The following is a 20,107-nucleotide window of genomic DNA, read 5'->3' as shown; positions in this document are numbered from 1 at the left end:
AATTGTCTATGTGTGTAAAATTATATTTTGTAAAGAATGGGGAATATGGAATTTGTTAACAATTGGTCACATGATAATGATTGGCATACAAGGGAAAACACAGTTATTTCTTTGATTAGTTTTGGAAAGATTGGTATAAATAGTATGAATTTAAAGAAACAAGGGACTCTGTTATGTCTGGTTAGTGGAGTTATTTTGTAATTAACCTGTTCAGAGGTGTAATTACAAACCTCTGGAGCAGGTGGGACTTGAACTTAGGATTCCTGGCCCAGAGGTGTGGAATCTGCATCATAAGAGCCCTAGTTTGTTAGAGTAGGTATTTCCTAATCAACTCAGTCAGAGATGTTATTACACACCTCTGGAACAAGTTGGGCTTGGACCTGACCTCCTGGCTCAGAAGTAGCGACGCTACCATGTGCCTCAACAGTTATTTCAGTGCTGGAAAAATCGTTTGACAATAATATATAACAGTTACTTTTAATCAACCTGCTGGGGACCTCTGGGGCAAATAGGACTTGAACCCAGGCCTCCTGAGTCAGAGGTCGGGACATTATCACTGCACCACCCTTCAAGGGTTTGTCAGGCTCAAGAAGAAATGGGTGCCCATTAATTACATAAAGAGAGCTCTGTAACACTTGGGGTGGAGGGAATTCTTTGGTCAAGTCAGTAAGCTGTATCCACGACACAAGCTATCTTGATTTTCTGTTGCTGGCTTGGACAATATTCCTCGCCCCACTGATATTGCTGGATTCTTGTGAGCAGTTTTTCTTGAAATCAGTTAAGCATGATCACTTCACTGCTGACCCCAAAATCTGGGTCAAGATATGCTCTAACTCTAATTCACTTTAAAAAAACACTCCCTTCCATCAATTTTTAAATGGAGACCCTTTGCAAGTCTCCATTACTGAAATGGAAGGGTATCTTGCATGATGTGTTTACATTTATTTTCAAATTATATATCAACAGTACATTTTTTTTGTGCCAGTTGTGCATTAAATGATTGCTCCTCATTTAAACTCAACGATGTATTGACATACCGGAACATAAGCATTTGTAATTTTTAATAACTGCAAATTATGGGAGTGCTCATTTTTAAAAAAAGCACTATGATTGTTTAAAAACCATTGATACTCAACATTTAATCTCTCCCATGAGTATTGTTTGAAAGATTGTGTTGTTCAATGTGCTATTAAGCCTTTCAGCTCATGTTTGCTGCTCAGATTAATCATCATTTCTTGCCAATGCAATAATTCACTGTTAAATGCATCATAAATATATCATCGTCTCCATGCTTTTTTCAGGTGGAAACCTTTTACAGGCAACACACGATGCAATATTCTGTACTTGAGATTAAAATTTTATTCATTAGCAAATTGTAACTAGCCATTGCTTTCTTTTGCATATATTTCTTTGTAGGTCACAACATAACATTATTTTTCTGGCATGTTTTAATTTGTTTTGTTCATGCTAATATCTAGTAAATTGATAGGAGATGCACAGTAGTCTTAGCTGTCTTATCCTGTTCTTCATAATGCCCCGTCCTACCATTTGATATTTAATGTGTGGAATACAATGCTGAACCACAAGTTTCCATTTACTTTAGTTTCACGTTATCTTTTTCTGGAAGAGTCACAGTTTGAATGGAACTTGCTGACTCACTTCCTCAAAGTGAATCATAATATTATGGAAGGAGGTCATTCATCCCATTTTGCTTGTCCAAACACTTTGATCGAACTATCGAATCCTATTCATTGTCCTGTAAATTTCTGCTTCCATGTATTTATTAAAATCCCTTTTGAAAATTCCTGCTGCCATTGCCAATGGTTTCTCCTTATTCATAATTTTCTCTCAAAGCTCTAGTTAACTTTCTCTGCTCGAAAGTAAGAAGCCCAGTTTTTTTCTAGTCACTCCACATGACTGAAGCTCCTTTAGCGGGTACACCCTCACCTCCGAGTCAGAAGATTATGAGTTCAAGTCTAGACTTGAGCACAAAAGTTTAAGCCGACTCTCCAGAGGGACAGATGTTCTCTTGTGTAGGTACTGTCTTTTAGGTAAATACACTGGACTGGAGTAATGTCCATACTCTCAAATGGACATAAAGAATCAAAAAACAGGAGAGACAGTTAGACTTTTGTGCCTTGCTTTACTTAACTTTCAATCACTGGCACAAAACAGGTGATCTAGTCTTTATGTTTGCAGTTTATGGGAGGTGCAAATAATCCATCACGTGCTATACACAGTAAATATTTTGGAATTATATTTTGTACTATGTTTGATGTATAATTTAGTGTATTTTCCAAATACTTCAAAAAGCATGATCTGAAAGGACAATATTAGTGTTCACACACATGTTGATGGCACTCGGCTCTATGCGACCACCACTCTCTCTGTCCTCCTCCATTGCAGACTGCTTAGGGAACATTCCACACTGTGTGAGCAGAAATTGCCTCCAAATAAGTAATGGGTAGAGTGAACTTACTGTTTTCAGTTCATGCTTCAAATTTTGTTCCCTAGTTATGGAATCCATCCCCCTCTCTGTTGACAATGTTAAACTAAGCAAGCCTGTTTACAACCTGGATATCATATTTGACATCCATATGAGCTTTACATTACATCATTATTATGATTACCTGTTTGCAACTCTGTAGTGTGATGCAGCTCAACTGCAGTCCTGCTTCAGCACAACTGCTTCTGAAACTCTCTTTCCTGATGATGTTACCTTTGGTTCTGACTGTTCCAGTGCAATTCTGGCCCGTTTCTGTTCAATGGGCATTCCAACCCACTTTCTTACTGTGTGCACAGCCGCTTATGATGAAGATCCAAAATCTACTTCTTTGACCCAGCCTTTGAGCTCAGTATCATAATTTGAGATATTTTGAGTGTTTTATTGCTTTAAAAGCACTGCATAAGTACAAGTTATTGTTGTATTTCACTGGGATTAAGCGCTTTGGTGTGACCTGACTTAGTGAAAAATGCTTTACAAATGCAAGTATGCTGTCTTCTTTAGATTCTGCATGGCTCTAATGTTCAATCTGAGCGGTTGAAGAGATTCATTATTGCTTGTCTTGTTCACATAGATCTCGGATCTCCAGTAGAGGGCACCAAGCTGAAATGGATTAAGAAATATCCTAAATTGCTGCACAAATGTGTGTGGAACAGTGTATACAGCTGTGAGGGTATTGAAGGGCAAGCATCATTAATTTGCTGCTGACTTCTAAAGAAAAAGCTTTTCTAATCCTGTTTTTTTTCCCTCACCTGGTAACCGCTGTCTGATACCATTCATAGTTTTTTTCGATCAGGCATCAACCCTCCATTGTCCTTTTCTGAGGAAATAACATAATTATATGTGTCATTTCTCATTATGTTTCTCACTTCCAACTTCCCTTTATCTGTTTAGATGTTCAAATGTGTTATCGCTGTACATTTCAGTGTGGATCCCGCACAACCCCAGCTGCTTCACTCCTGTCTCATTTTGAATCTGCTCACAGTGGTAATGTTGCCCTAATCAAAGACATGAATGACATTCAGTTACAGTGATGCACTTTCCATATGCTTCTTCTCCCTAGGGTTTGAGAATGATCACGTTATTCTCTCTCAGCACCTCTATTCCATTATCCAACTCTGGGCAACTTCCCCGACATGGTCCCTCTCCAACTTATCTAAATACAAAGTGCATCTCCAGCAAATTCTCCAAGGATCCATATCCAACTCTTCTGCATTTTGATGCTCCATTAAACTGCTTACAGGCATGGTCACACATTCCATCTTTGACCAAGCCAACTCTGTGCAGTCTGAATAGCTAGTTGACATTTTGTTCTGATTGTGTCAAAACTTCTTGCAATGAAGCATCAGGAACATCAAGTTTATCATTTCTATTCAGCCGGAACTCCCTTGATCTCGCCCTGTTCAGGCTGACCCAACACTGAAATACCTGAGATCCCACCTGTCCCAGAACTAACCCTCTCCTTCTCCTCCAGTTTGATCACCTCCAGCCTAGATTTCTCTACTTTTCCCAAGACAATGGTTACAAATTTCTGATCTGAAGTAGAAATTCTTCTCCTGAATGTTTCAAAGATGCATCCATGTCATGCAATTTCTGGGGGAGAAATTAGACGACAATATTTTGATTTCTGTAATTGACTGTGTGAAAACTGGGAATTGCCTTCCAATTTATTCCTTAATCATTGAGAGAGCTGTTAACCCAACATTATTATTAACATGAGTCTTTCACAATTTATCCTGCATCTGTACTCTATTTTGCGACATTATAGTAACCAAATTTTGGATGCCAGACAAAATTAATTAGATAACGATATGAAGCGTGACTTCAAATTAATGGTTCTGGAAAATATAGTCCAAATTAATTAGAGTGTGATGTGATGACCTAAGCTCATAAACTTAAAAGATGTTGACACTGTGTGTGGTATGATCCCTCTTAATCTCCAAACTGAAGGAGAAAATTTGAAGGTCAACATAGTTCAACTGTATGGTTGTATGATAAAACTGTGGGAAGAGATTGACATCATCATAATAGACATATTTTCATGGATGGCTGACATTGCATTGAACAAAATGTAACATGGGAACTGGATAAATCTGGTCAGGTTCAAAACATGGAAGTAATATCTGAGTTGTTGTTAAGTAATCAACAGAAGGAAAAATAAGTTGCATCAAATGGTTGGTTGAGTCAGAAGGAGCATTTCTAAGTGGGAATATGGTTTAGGGGAGGAAGATGGTAGTGCAATGAGATCTGGGCAATTGTATCTCCATGGACCTTGTTGCATCGAGCCAGATGATTGCCAGATGGCAGAATGCAGCAGTTCATTAGCAGCTAGAGTGGAGGTTTCAGGAGCAAGGGGGTCACTGACTGAAATGATGGGGACATTCACCAACTAGAAGTAAAGTGGCAGGAAGCAGAAAAGGACTGTGGCTGACCAAACCTAAACATTGCCTCTGGGATTCAAGGAGCACTTCTGCTTCAGGTAATCCCATGGAAGAAGTTTAAAAAATAACTTTGTCTCTTCAGATCTTGGATCTTCCTTTCAATGGTGTTTATGGCTTTCATAACTGTTGAAGATAGAGTTAAATGACATTTGGGCCCAATGATCTTTTCAAGTTTTTGGCCGCTGCAGTCCACGGGTTAAAATGAAAGATGATTCAGTTCAAGATTGGACCTCATCCACTTTGCAAGCCAGACATGACTAAAATTGCCCTCACCCATGTGTTAAATTTCAAAAGCTTGTTAGGTTGAAGGAAGAGAAGAGCTAGAAGAAAGAAATATGATGGTTTCAATCAACTTTCTGTTGACTATTTTTAATGTTTTCTTGGCAAAGTCTACAGGTATTTCAGCCTATGAAAGGCTTAAAGGGTTCTTATAGTAGGAAAATAAGAATTAGATCAATAATCCTGTTTTGATTGCTGATGAGCAAAAATTCAAAATAAGGAAATTGTCTTCATCAAATATCCTGTTGTAACGTATGAAGTCAAACTCATTAAATTTCAAAAGTTAGTAAGTCCAAACTGACCCTCAGAGCATCCCACCCAGACCCATCCCCCTATAACCCACCTAATCTACACATATCTGGGCACTGTGGGCAATTTATCATAGCCAGACTCGCACCACTACACTTCTGACTACCAGAAGTACTTCCTACCCTGCACATCTTTGGACTGTGGGAGGAAACCAGAGCACCCGGAGGACACCCACGCAGACACGGGAAGAGTGTGCAAACTCTACACAGTTGCCCGAGGGTGGAATCAAACCCAGGTCCGTGGCGCTGTGAGGCAGCAATGCTAACCACTGAGCCACCGTGCCAGCCGAACAGAGGTTCACCAAATTAATTCACAGAATCCCTACAGTGTAGAGACAGGTCATTTGGCCCTGACTAGTCAACATCAACTCTCTGAAGAGCATCCCACCCAGACTCACCCCTCTATCTATCTATCTATCCCTGTAACCCTGCATTTCCTATGGATAATACACCTAACCTACACATCCCTGGACATATGGGCAATTTAGCATGGCCAATCCACCTAACCTGTGCATTTTTGGATTGTGGGAAGAAACCCCCACAAGACACAGGGAGAATGTGCAAACTGCACACAGTCAGCCACCTGAGGCAGGAATTGAACCTGGGTCCCAGGCGCGATGAGGCAGCAGTGCTAACCACTGAGCCACCATGCTGAATCCCTCTTGAGCATACTTCTTTTTAAAAGAAAATGCACAGTTACTGAAGATGTACTGCTGAGAAAGGATCTCATCTGCAAAAGGTTTTTTTTTGTTGGGTTAACACTCATTGCCTGCTCTTAATTTCCCTTGAGAAGGCATTGGTGAGCTACCTACTTGAACTATGGCAGTCCATGTAGCATAGCAACATCCAGAATTCTGCTCGAGAAGAACCTCAATTGATTGCAAATCAATTAGGTGAGTGAATGGAGGGAAATTTGCAGGAAGTGTTGTTCCCATGTGTTTGCTGTCCTTATCCGATTATGTGGTAAGGTTTCAAGTTTCGGAGATGCTGTTGAAGAAACCTTGGCAAGTTATTTCTCAGTATATCTTGTAATGGTGCACACCTGCCGCCACTGTGCAGTGACAGAGGGAGGAAATGTTGATGAGATAATAAACTAGTAGGCTGCTGTGTCCTGGATGGTGTTGAGCTTCTTGAGTGCTGTTGGAGCTGCATATCTTGGCAAGTGAAGATTATTGCTTTGCACTCCTCACTCGTGCCTTTGCAGGTGGCAGACAGGCATTGGGGAGTCAGGAAATGAATTACTTACTACAGAATTCTTAGCGTCTGCCGTGCTCTTGTAACCATAGTATTTATATGGCTGGTCAATGATCACCCCCAGCATGTTGGTAATGAATTCAGTGATGCTAATGCTGAGGAATATACAAGTAAGATCTTTATATTCTCTGGTATTGGAGATAGTCATTGCTTGGCACTTGTGTGGTGTGAATGTCCCTTGCCACTTATCAGCCCAAATCTGAACGCGGTCCAGGTTTTGTGGCATGCAGACACTGATTGCTTTGGTATCTGTGGAGTTGCAACTGGTGCTGACCACACTGCAAACTTGAGTGAGTAGCCCCATTACTAACCTTATGATGAAATTGGTAAATTTCCAGTAAGGTCCTAGAACTGAGATAATTGGTCTCCAAAAGCCACAACCATTTCTTTTTTGTTTTAGCCATGCCTCCAATTACTGGAAAGTTGTCTTCATGAAATGAGATGTTATTTAAACATTCCTGAATATCCATGTCAGTTGGAGAAATTGGTGTGGCATTGGGGCACATCACATTTACCTGTTAACACTCTGCTGTGAGTGCCTGATGTAGTCTGTATTTGTGATTTGCTCCCTCGCAAAGTGCCTGAACTCTGTATGTTGCAATTACTGGATGTAAGATATCATGCAAGGAACACACCTTGTTTCACTGTGTTCCTGCAAGAAATCTAAAGAATGGGGTAAAATTAACTAAAGAAGAGAGGTTTGTCTTAGAAAGGACATAAAAATCAGTAAATTGTGTATCAGTCTCTCGGTGCATCAACAAAGTAAACTAATGATACTTTTTGTTACTTTTTCAATTGTAAATAGCTTTCTGTCCACCACAACATATCATTTATTTTAGCCTGAGTAACAATTTTAATACTTTCATCAGCAACCAATGTACTGAATATATTTTTAATCCATAAACCTGGAATGTTAATTTGAAGGGAAGTCGATTGAATTTTAAATACTCCTTGGATGATCATATTTTGGAATGTAACAAGAAGTGATATAGGTGCTGCCCCATCCTCCAGTGATATCTGATACACTGTTTGTTACTGTTTGAACTATACAGTTGTACCGGTGCCAATGTGAATTTCTTTTTATGCAGAGTAGCATGTGGTCTGCCAAAGCGTGGCGATGAAATGGCTGAATTCAACTGAAATGCAATATTACACTTTTTTGCTTCCAGGTCACTGAAAATGGAGCATCTTATATATAAGCTTGTCAGGTTCCATTTCTCTAAACTGCAAGACATTCCTGAATGAAGCAGCCTGCCTGGAAAGTTTGATTTCATCCAGAAAGATGACTAACGCCCCCTTAGCAGGATTTGTATAAACATACAAATTCAGAGCAGAAGTAGGCCATATGGCCCCTCAAGACTCTTCTGCCATTCCATCGAATCTAGAGTGATCTGGTATTTAGAATTCACATTCCTTCTAATCCTGATATCTTCTGATTCCCTTGCCTCCCTCGGCATCTTTACTCTTCCCTGCATTTCCTCTGGACCTTGTATCTTTGAGCCGAAACTAAGCATTGCACTTATGGTATGGTCGAACCAGAGGGCTCTGTGTACGGTTTAATTTAGCCTATTTCCATTGTGAATATTCTCCTGTGAAATTTAGCCACTATTTAAAATGTTTTGTGGAGAACAAGAAGTCTATGTTGTCTTTGTGTTCCTATTTTTCTTTCATCTGCTATTTCTTTCTCATTCTTTTGTTATTTCCTGTCAGATAAGAAGTGTTGGATGGTGAAGATTTATAAAGAATGCAGGTTGCATTTCATGTGGGGCATTGCCAAAATTAAGCCTCATTGCTGTCTTTTTCATTCCCTCAACAACTGTGCTTTCTCCAGCTTCTCATTCCTGCTCTTCCATCTTTTCATTATTGCATCCCATTTCAGAATTCTCAATTTAATGGTGCACACCTATTACGTATGTTTCTCACTGATTTACTCCAACATAAGTAAGTGTTGCTCACCTCACCTTTATTATTAATTGGGGTAGGTTACCTCAGTTGGCTAGTTGGCTGGTTTACACTACACGGTAACAAAACAGAGTGGATTTAATTCCCATATGGCCTGAGATTATCATGAAGTACTCTCCTTCTCAATCTCTTCCCTTACCTGAGTTGTGGTGACCTTCAGGTTAAACTGACCACCTGTTGTTTCTGTGTCTAAAGAAAGTGCAGCCCTATGATCCACAGGACTGTGGCCACTTTACTTATTATTATTAATACCAAATCTAGCATTGTTGCAAAATATGTAATTGTTTTTGTTTCTGTCTTAAATGCTTATTTTGACAACTAAAAGTTTTATGTCAAGATAATAATGTTTAAACCTTTTGTGATGGAGAATAGTTTAGAAAATACTCGTGATTTATTGGTAAAAGCCACCTGGTGGCCAATTTGTGCAACTATAGAGTAATTTTGAGTCAAACTAAATGTAAAGTATCATGTGAGCTGTGAGAGGTAGGCGTCATCAGATATAGTATAAGTAGGGGCACAATTAACACCGGAAATGTGACTGCATACCATTTTATTCAAGTAGAATTCAGGTTTGTCTATGATTTTTTGACGTAGTAATTACAAGTGAAATGAAAGTAACCCACCTGATTGCATAGAAATGAGCATCATTTACACACGCAAGTGTTTTTTGATTTAACCGATCTGAATATTATATTTAAGTTAAGCTTCTTAGAGACTATAAGACTGTATATTTTCAGTAGAGAACAATGACTTATTCTTAGACTGCTAACTAGCTCAGAAAACATCTCTTTGGCTGGTTTTGTAAATTTTTTCACAGCTGCCATTCCTACCACAGGATCTCTGCCTAACAGCCGAATTAACACCAAATCTCTGAAGAAAATCACAAATCGTTAAAAAAAATCACATGCAGACCAATGCTGGTGAAACCGCTGATCTCTACATTCGATGTAAATGTTCTGCAAGCAACAGAATTCTTGCACCATGGCTTGGTGTCCAGTTTTTGACTGGTTGCATTTTTTGTAGCAGCTTACAACATTAAAGGTGCAATGTAGGAAAGCTCCTTGAATATCAGGATTTTAATCATTGCAGTGTTATTGATGAAATTCTAATTTTTTTTAAACCAATATTAAGAAATTAATGGGAATTCTGCTGGCCTGGTCAGAAATAATCCCTTTAACATGTACCTTCATCCTATTGTGCAGCAACATGAGAAGCTTTAACCAGGCTGTGCACAAATTGACTCCTTTGAGTTACTGTACTGTACAACCATGCAAAATATTTCAAGGGCTTGCTATCTTTAACAAAATCTTGTAATACAAAAAAGAATTTGAGGGCACGTTTGTATGTTTTCTTTTCCATAATTTATTTCTGTTTTCCGTTCTTCAGCTACTAAATTTCAAGTCATTTTACCATGTGTCCAACCCCTATCATCATTCAATCTTTATTTGTGACAATAATTTTTAAGCGTTTTCTTAATCTGTTTATGTTATCTCTCTGGTTGAAATAATTTAAGAAGAATGGTTTACCATTGCGGAAGATTAATTTTTAAAGAAATATATTGTTTGAACTTCTACCATGCCTTGTTGCATCCTTGTAGCACGACAAGTTATGACAAACAATCCACTAGCTGCCCTGGTGGGAGTTGACCTCTTGTCTGGATCTCTGTGTTACCAAACTAGTGACATTACTTCTAAACCACTGCATCGCTAATATGGATACAGTTTAAGGCAGTCAGAAAGAAAAGGGATAGATTTCTAACAAATCAGAAGGTTGGAAGATCATGAATTGGTACCAGGGCAGGAGATACCTGAAGAGATTCCAGTTTTTGTATGTGCCAAGATGGTCAGACACTTCAAATATTTTGACAGGATTATCAACATTCTTGTTTCCAATGAGATTTCTTATTTAAATTAAAATAAACATGTGAACTCAAACCTCATCAGTGAAAGGTAAATATCTGAGCTGTTCACTATGTCTGTCACTTGTTTTCAACTATGCAGATTACATGTCGCAAAAGATGGACATAAAGGGAACAGAAGAACCAGGCAAGCTATGTCCAGTTCCAACCCCTCGGCCCTCAATTTCATCACCTGCTGCCTCACCTTCTCATAAAGTCAAAGGTAAGGAAATTTGGTCTGTCTGGATTATGTATACAGCTTATTTGGAAGAATTTCAAGTACTGAATTACTGGTCAGTCAGTCTGCAATTTGCTGCATTCTAACACCCAAAGTCAGTGCCTACCCTGTAAGACTGAATTAATATTCTGCACAACACAAACACTGTCACTGACGCTCCATTCTCCACACTGGGTTTCGATGTCTGTCTTGCTGAGATTCTTTGCAGTGATTTGTATGGCAAAGTCCCATTCATTAAATATGTTAGAAATATGGGAGTTAATTTTAAAACCTCAAGAGCAGGTTGTCAGGGTGCAGAGGAGAAGCTAAGAATTTTAACATTTCAATCCAGATTCCAACTCACTCACTTTTAATTCTAACAAAGGAAGGTCAGGGGGCAACCTATCTACATTCAGGAGGTGGAATGGTTTACAATTGATCTTTGAAGAAGGCTGTGTGACAATTTTTAACAGATTTCTTTCTTTCTTTACGAATGTAGCTGGGTTGCCCTGGTATTAGGGAAAAATGGCAGCTAAAAGGAAATGAGAGGAGCTAGATCAATCTGGGTTGGTGCATATATAGCACAGCATGTACACCAGGAGAAGTGTTCGCTTGTGATCCTCCCTCCTTAGCTTTGCTAAACTGAGATCTCCCAAGCCACAGTCTACAACCCATTAATTCATCCATGATCCAGGCCTCCTGCCGCACCCTTGCTCACCTGTCCCCAGCTTCAATCTTGTCTTAATTTAATCTCTCCTGTCTAGTGAGATTGGTTCCACTTATGCAGGTGTATGTTTGCCTGTCTATTTTAGCGGCTCTGTTTTATAAGGTGGAGACCTCTAGTTGGTATTGAATATTGTTATTAGAATCATAGCATCACAGAGTCAGCCAATACTATAACATGGAAGAGACCATTCAGTCCATTAGGTCTGTGCTTGAAGAGGCATCTAGTTGGTTCCAATCTCTGGCTCTGTCACCACCTGCCTGGAACATTTTCACTTTCATATATATCCAATTCCCTTTCATAGGTTCCTAGTGAATCATGCCCAGCTCCCTAACTACTCATCGAGTGGAAAGCTTTTCCCAATGCCACTTCTGTTCTTTTATGCCCATCACCTAGAATTTACCATCTGTTTTTCAGCTATTCACTCATTTGAAACAGTTTCTCTTTACTCACTACATCTAAATCTTTCATGGTTTAAGCACCTATTAAATCTTTTCTGCTTTCTCTGCTTGGTGAACAACTGCATCTTCTAATAGCTCTGCAATTGTTAATGACCACCTCTAAGGTTGTTTCATGCCAATTTCAAATGGATTCTGCAATTGCTAACCAAAAGATTAGGAGTCAATTTTTAACACTTGTATTTGTTGTCAAACTCAATTCAATTAATGACTGATGTTTACAGTGATATGCAAATCATCCGTGCTACTCTGTTCATTCAGCTGCCCTCATCCAGAAACATTTGTGGCCTTAGAGTGATTAAGTAATAATAGAAGGACAGCAGTTCAGTTCACCAATGCAAATAGAAAAATTCCTGACCAATACAGCAATGTATTTGAATTCTGTGGTTGCAGGCTTTCATTATGCATGAATAAACAGGCCTTGACGTTTGCCATAAACAATATTTCACCTTTTGAATAATATTCAGACTTTGATTTGCATATCTTGGATGTTTTACACTGTGAGCACTGTCTCAGTATCCACACAATTTGACATCCTGTCTTGATATAGTTCAATTGCTGTTGTTTTGCTTTTGAATAATGCCAACGAACACATCAAACTTCAAAAGAATGATAAACCAATAACATATCATTGATTTTAAACATGGCACTATCTCTATTTACGAATCGACAAAGACCAATTAAACTGTGTGTCAAAATGAGTTCAAAGTGCAGATGCACATATGATTATCATGAATGTGTCTGTGTCTGTATCTATACCTGGAATATTTGCCTTATTTGGTAAGGAGCTGGAGATCCTTAAGTGGGTTTTGAACCTCTTGCACACGTAACACAGAGCCAGACATAGCAGGAGACAGTCTTATTTTATTCACTACATTGTAACCAGCTACTGTCTTAGAGCTTTGCATAGATTTGCATATTGCAAAGGCAAGCAAGGCTACGGGCCAAGTGCTGCAAAATGGGATCAGAATAGATAGGTGCTCATTTTCAACCAGCTCAGACTTGATGGGCCAAAGAGCCTTTTCCTGTGCTGTAGCCCTTTGACTCTTTTGCATGCTACTTATGTATAGTTTTGATTCCTGCTTTTGGCATTTGCAACAAATGCTAAATTAAGCCATTTGACATACAAGTATGGAAAATATACATCATTACATATTTGAAATTGAATCCATTCTTGAAGAATAATTGACAGTAGCATTTTACTGTCGATGCAATTTGAAGTTCCGTTTCCTAAGGTGCATGGAAAGACAGAAAGATCACATTCTAGCCACAGGATGGAATGAGGTGAAGAACGCTCCATGCAGGTTTTCTCAATCTCCTGTTGTGCCTTGTGCCACCAATGCAACAGCAGATTGGAAGAACCAGCATGGAACCAAACCGCTATGATCTATGAGCGCAAGTGATCTCGGTGGCTCTGCCCCCCATGTACCAGATTAGAGTGGAAGAAATAGAACATGGGCTGGAATTACGTGTTGGCCATGGGGACCTTACAAAAGAGACCTTTTTAGGAAGGTTTACATTATTAAATGCCACAGTTGAATCATAGCGGAAGGAGGAAACTGGGATGGTGAGAAGGGTTGGTGGCAGTATGGGACGAGGATGACATCAAGGGCAAGGCTCTCAGCAAGCCTTTTTCTTCCATTTGATGCAGGGTCCCTCAAGCCTAACCCCAGCCCTTATCATTCTGTGCCTTTGTGTGATAGCCGCACACCTCAAAATGCACAAACGAACCTTGTGCTTCTCGTCTGATTCACACCCCTTCCCACGGCTGGGGTGGGATAAGGCTGTTCACTGACCATTAATTGCCCACATATGGATCACTCGGTGTCAGTATGCAATGGCTGTTCATGGGCTTTCCCATCATGGACCTTTTCATGGAAGAACATGGAGAGCATCTGGATCCCCACCCACCATATTCACCTGTGCTTACAGTAACTAAGGAGTTCCTGGCAGAATGATACTGCAGTTTGCTAATTTTTTTTCATTAATTTCTTTGTCGTGACATTTTCATTTTCCTCATATCTTCTTTACCGGTATCTTAGCTGTAACATATTTGCCTCCTTTGCTGCAGGCATTGCAAATAAGGTTGACCTTATTTAGATCATTCCCATTTGATCAGTTAATACAAAATACTTTGATGTCCAGACTTAATGATATCCTGGCTAGGAATTTGAGCTGTTGGGTTGGCACTTTGACTTTGAGGTCAGATGGAGTGTCTGAACCGTGCAGTGTGGGGAGCAGTCACCCAGCAGTCATTTCCCTTGAACTGGCCAATTAGAGGCCAGAGAGTGGGCATCTAATTCAGGGCAGCAGGCAGGCTCTTTAAATTGACAAGGGGAGGAGGATTGTAGGAAACCTTCAACATGGGAAGAGCAAGGTAAAAGGTTTGAATGGAAACAGTCGGTGTTGGTTGCTAGGATACTGGGGTCCTGTGGCTGAGGGATGAACAGGTTATTCAACCTAATTGCTGTGTGTCTGTCTCAATGCTTCATAGAATCCCTACAGTGTGGAAGCAGGCCATTCAGCCCATCGAGCCCACACTGACCCTCTGAAAAGCATCCCACCTAGACACGTGCCCCTACCCTATCCCTGTAACCCTGCATTTCCCATGGCTAACCCACCTAACTTAGATATCCCTGGACACTGTGGACAACTGAGCATGGTCAGTCCACTTAAGCTGCATTTCTTTGGACTTCATATAACGCTGTCTGCATATGCTCCTTTTTGTTTCACCATTGCGTTCCCCTTAAACATATCTATGTGTTTTGCCTCAGCAACTCCATGTAGTGGCATGCTCTATATTAGAACCACTCCTTCAGTAAAGAAGTTTAAGTTGAATTTTTTTCCGGGTCTGTCTTACATTAATGGCTCTGAATTTTGGATTGCCCACCCAAGTGGAAATGCATTCTGTGTGGTTGCAGCTAAAGCCAAGTAGTCAGGATGGGCCTCAAAGCAATGCAGATACATTCACTTCAGTGAGTCAAATTAACCTCTGTGCCCAGCAAACATTACAGAGCAGCAGCTAGTCTGCGTTCCAGAGATTTAGCATCAAACGATGGTAACAGGAGAAACCATTAAGTCACATTGACAACACAGATGAAATACTCATGAATTTTGATAAGCCCAGCAACTGAACTGTGGTGTGGAAAGACTAAAGGTATCCTTGTAGAAATAATTCATTCAGTTAAAAAAAAAGTACTGTGATGATTTAATGTGAATTACCAGTGCAGTGTTCTTTTGTCCATATTTCAAAATGGTGGCCAGCTACACCAGCTCCAAATGCTCATCACTTCAACAGTGTATGCGTTGACCCCTGTTTGAAAGGAAAAGCATGAGTTAGTGAGACTGTTTTCACTGCAGCAATTTGAGGAAATTTAATAGACAATTTTAAAAAAATCTTTAGATTCCAATGAGGTAAGTGGGGAAAGACGATGAGCTGAAATTTATTAAAATTGGCAAAGTGTTAATTTTGGGAAGTTTCATGGAGGGTTTCCATCTGTGGGCTGTAGTGAATTTTCTGATATAATTTTATGCTGCTCACTGTATTGAATGCCGACGTCCGTTCGGCATTGGCGAGACTGGCTGGAATGGCACCACTGGTGTCGTTTCTTAACACCCAGCTGTGGACCAGGTCAGGCGCTACCTACCACACATAGTCCTTCACAGTTCACATGGTGGAGGAAGAAGGAAATCATCTGGGGGCACATGAGTGAGACTTCATTGCCGATAGAGTCTCACATTTGTAAATGTATTGCTACTTTACAGCGTCCCCTGTCTGATCAGCTGTCGTTGTAACTGCGGCTACAAGAAGCGAGCGACATAAGCTGCTACCTTCTGGGCCATGCCATCTTAGAATCATGTCTAAGGGAGTGCTACTGTTTCCTTAATACCCAGTAAATCATCATGTCATTGTTTGCTTTTGATTGAACAGCAACAGCAAAGAAAAATAAGACAAATAAACAGGGACTGTCTTGTTTTTTCAAGCAGCAACAGATTTATAGCCAATGAATGAGCACATCATCGAGCTCGCCTCTACTGGAACTGGATGTTCGTTAAGTCCTGTCTGGGTGGTCAGTGTGGGGGAATATCAGAAACAAGAACATGTTCTTAATAATGGGAGTAGTCTTCATTGGCATCACTCTCAAACGATGGTCTTCTGTGTCCCATTATATGGAGAAATTCAACAAGGAAGGCCATCGAATGCTTTTACATGGGCCTTTGACATAGTGGACCTATTCCCAATGTGTGCAGCTCAATCTGTTCTACAAATACAATAGGAGACTGTATCTAATTACTGATACCTTGTCTCCCACAACACCCAAAAAGGTCAGCAGTGTCTACTGTAGTGATTGGAACAAGGTCAGCCAGGCTGGCCTCGTAGAATATGAGTTCCCTGATTGGTTAATCTGGTCCAATCAGGGAGCCTTGGCTGACAGATATAAACCAGAGTGTCGGGGGTTCTGCTCGCTGTATAAGCTGGCTTGGTGCTAGCTGAATCAGTGTCATGTACTATGCACGTGTAAATAAGGGGTCACTTGGTGATGGGATACCAGCTTTTGTGGAGTTATAAGAGAGCATGTGAAAAAATACAGCTCAAAGTAAGAGGAATTCAGCTCCATGCCCATCTCCAGTCCATGAGTCCTTAGATAGTCTTTATGCATGACATGCACACTAACCACCTCCTTCTGCACAAACACAGTCACCCATGTCCTCCAGTGCTCTGTCTTCTCTCATCCTTGCACATTGAGTTTCTTCCCTTTACAATTATTGATGCTTCTGCATCCCAGCATACTGCCTCTAATCCTCACAACTGACTTCCCGGACTTCCCCACTACAGCAGTGACCCCTGATAACACTCCTTGACTGTGTGTATTTGCACCCCCCATCCCCAGGACAGACTGTGGCCCACCCCGCTGACTGATTTGGCTGGGCAGACATGACTGATCGATGACCGGAGCTTTGGCTGATCTCTCTGCAGTTTCTGGAATGTTTTACTGCAACTCCCCAGATTGGTTTCAGTGCACCTGAGTGCCCCAAGTGGCCATGTGACCGAGACCAAGTTCCTGGACTGAGATTGTATGCTGCCCTTGACTAACTGTAGCAACACCACCTGACTGACAGCAAGACCCCTTGACTTGACCAAGGAGTAATCGCCTGAGAGTTTGAGACATGGCCAACTGGCTGAAGAAAATTGGTTAAGTATTTTAAGCAGAAAATTTCTTACTGATTTTAGCAAAACGATGGCCCAGTAATTTTGGGTTTCTTTCTGTGCTGCTAATTTCCATGTTTTAAGTTTGTTTTTAACTGTGTTAAATACATAAGAATAGAAATACACAACGCCTACTAAGTACAGATCTTCTAGTTACTGCCATGTTCTGTTTTCCTTCTAAAATACAGACGTTGCAGACACTAAAATTTTCTTGGGCGCTTAGTGCTTTGTGGCTGGCTGCCAAAAGGCCTGTTATAATGAGAGTTGACTGCACTTTCTGTTAAAGGAGCACGACAACCTCTCTCTCTATCAAGAGAGGCAGGAAACCACAAGTCATTCTCGTCATAATGAAATCATGTGTGGGTGATGCTCTGATACATCTTTGCAAACAAAGGAAAGTTCGCCAAGCAATTTTTCACAGAGACATTCTCCCTCTAAAGTGCTCCTTCTTCACTGTAATGTCAGCAAACTGTTCGCTCAATTCACAATTCCATTCCAAGTTGCCGAAGAATATTGGAATGGAAGCCATGTTCCAGATTTCATCAATAATTCCAGCTTGAACATCCACACATTTCTAATTCCAGGTGACATCCAAGTTACTTTGACTGAATAAGCTGAGTGTATAAATGATGCTGATGATCTTAAAAAAAAAGGATTGTGTTTGTTAATTCATGACAAGTTTAATTTGGAAGGCAGAAAACAGTGAAAAGCTTTCATTTTGCATTAAACTTGATTAGTTTGCTTTAAGTACTTACAAACTTGAGGTTGGTTGGCTCGCTGAGCTGGTTTGTTGTTCCGCAGACGTTTCTTTACTGTGCTTGGTAACATCTTCGGTGCAGCCTCTGATGAAGCGTCGGTGTGTTTTCCCACCTGGCTTTTAAACTCTGGGGTCCGTTGCGATGGATTGCCTCACTTCTGGGTTTCCTCCGTAGTGGAATGTATATGGGGTCGAGTTCAATGTGTTTTTGAGATGAGTGAGTATTGGTCGTGTCTTTTTGTAGCCAGTTGGTGTTCATGTATATGGATATATACATATAATGGATATAATGGATATCCAAAGAACTGGGTCAGGAGATGCCTACAGGAACAGCATCAGAAAGATTCTACATGCCCCGACACACTCATCACACTACCCTACATCAGGAACACATCAGAACTCACCACAAGACTTCTACGACTGCTGGGCATCAGAGTGGCACACAAACCCACATCAACACTACGACAAGTGCTCACCCGAACTAAAGACCCACTCCCCGCCATGGACAGGACCAATGTCATCTACAAGATCCCCTGCAGAGACTGCGAGAAACACTACATCGGACAAACAGGAAGGACACTAACAACAAGAGTACATGAACACCAACTGGCTACAAAAAGACACGACCAATACTCACTCATCTCAGTCCACATGGACAAGGAGAACCACGACTTCGACTGGGACAACACCAAGATCCTGGGACAGGCTAGGCAGAGACAAGCACAAGAATTCCTAGAAGCATGGCACTCCACAAAGCAGGCTATTAATAAACACATTGAACTCGACCCCATATACATTCCACTACGGAGGAAACCCGGAAGTGAGGCAATCCATTGCAACGGACCCCAGAGTTTAAAAGCCAGGCGGGAAAACACACCGACGCTTCATCAGAGGCTGCACTGAGGATGTTACCAAGTACGGTAACGAAACGTCTGCGGAACAACAAACCAGCTCGGAGAGCCAACCAACCTCAACACCCACAACCCGAGCTACAAATCTACTCCAAAACCTCACTTACAAACTCCAAAATTCAAATATTATTGGAGGAAAACCTTTTAACAAAAGACCAAATGATGTGTCAAGGAAACTAACCTGAAGTGGCATTCATGAAGACCTGATTTTTCAGCTGGATAGATCGTGAAGTCTCATTCATTCAAATCTAAATTGATTCCAATGATACAGGTGCAATCTCTAAAATTAAATGTCAATGTCAATGTCTAAACTGCGAGTACAGCTTGTTTATACACAGGGGGTCACAAAGGATAGGGCTGATGGGTGAGCAGGACAAAATGCTGAATGCAATGTATGTATCAGAGTTTTGAAGTTGACAGAAAACAACATATTTTATAAGGTTATTAAGGTCTGCCAGCATACTGAGAATGAAGCTAGCGTGCAATGGAACAATCACAGAAGGCAAAATGGCATCATAGTTACAACTATTTTGATTAGTAGCTGTTTTAGTAAAACGAACAACTTGTCACCCAGTCAGGAGAGCTATGGAGTCATCAAATCTTGAGCTGACAAAGGCATTAAATATTAGCAGCAGATGAGCTGTGGCAGGCGTAGAGTTGGGTGGTTTCAGAACAGTCAATAGCTTATGATGGACGAGGAAACACAACAGACATATCATGTCTGTCGATGTAAGTTTTGTGCATGCAAACTCATTTATAAAATTTGGTTTTTGTTGATGGAACCATATAGCGTGTATGTTGTGCTCAGCCTTCACAGAAATTTGCCAGCCACACCAGTGACTCTCAAAGGTTTTGCTGTAACCTGTCTTCAGAAAGGTAATTTCAGCTTATCAACATTAACTTTGTTATTGAATGGAGAGGAGGAATCAACATTTCTTTAAATACAGAATGGAGGGAAAAAGATACAGGTATTTGCAATTAAAACTTATAGTATCCACAGGGAATGATGTAGATAAAGTACTGGGCTAATGGTAAGATTCTTGGTAGTGGGGATGAGCAGAAAGATCTCGGTGTCCATGTGCATAGATCACTGAAAGTTGCCACCCAGGTTGATAGCGTTGTTAGGAAGGCGTACAGTATGTTAGGTTTTATTGGTAGAGGGATTGAGTTTCGGAGCCATGAGGTCA

At 40.5% G+C, this 20,107-nt stretch overlaps 1 protein-coding gene across 8 annotated transcripts in view; it reads left to right on the top strand.

The window, feature by feature from the left end:
• anks1b (ankyrin repeat and sterile alpha motif domain containing 1B) overlaps nucleotides 1–20,107 on the top strand; it is a 737,478-nt gene that overhangs the window by 358,635 nt on the left and 358,736 nt on the right. For all 8 annotated transcript variants that reach the window (XR_007264449.1, XM_048610130.1, XM_048610129.1 and 5 more), the window contains one exon: nucleotides 10,748–10,867. Coding sequence is in view for 7 of the 8 variants with exons in the window: in XM_048610130.1 (XP_048466087.1) it covers nucleotides 10,748–10,867 (120 nt within the window). In the remaining variant the exon portion in view is untranslated. The remainder of the gene's footprint in view (nucleotides 1–10,747; nucleotides 10,868–20,107) is intronic.

The sequence above is a fragment of the Rhincodon typus genome, chromosome 22, assembly GCF_021869965.1.
Source record: "Rhincodon typus isolate 14 chromosome 22, sRhiTyp1.1, whole genome shotgun sequence".
NCBI lineage: Eukaryota > Metazoa > Chordata > Chondrichthyes > Orectolobiformes > Rhincodontidae > Rhincodon > Rhincodon typus.
The sequence above is the reverse complement of the archived record's forward strand: the minus strand, read 5'-3'. Positions and strand labels throughout refer to the sequence as shown.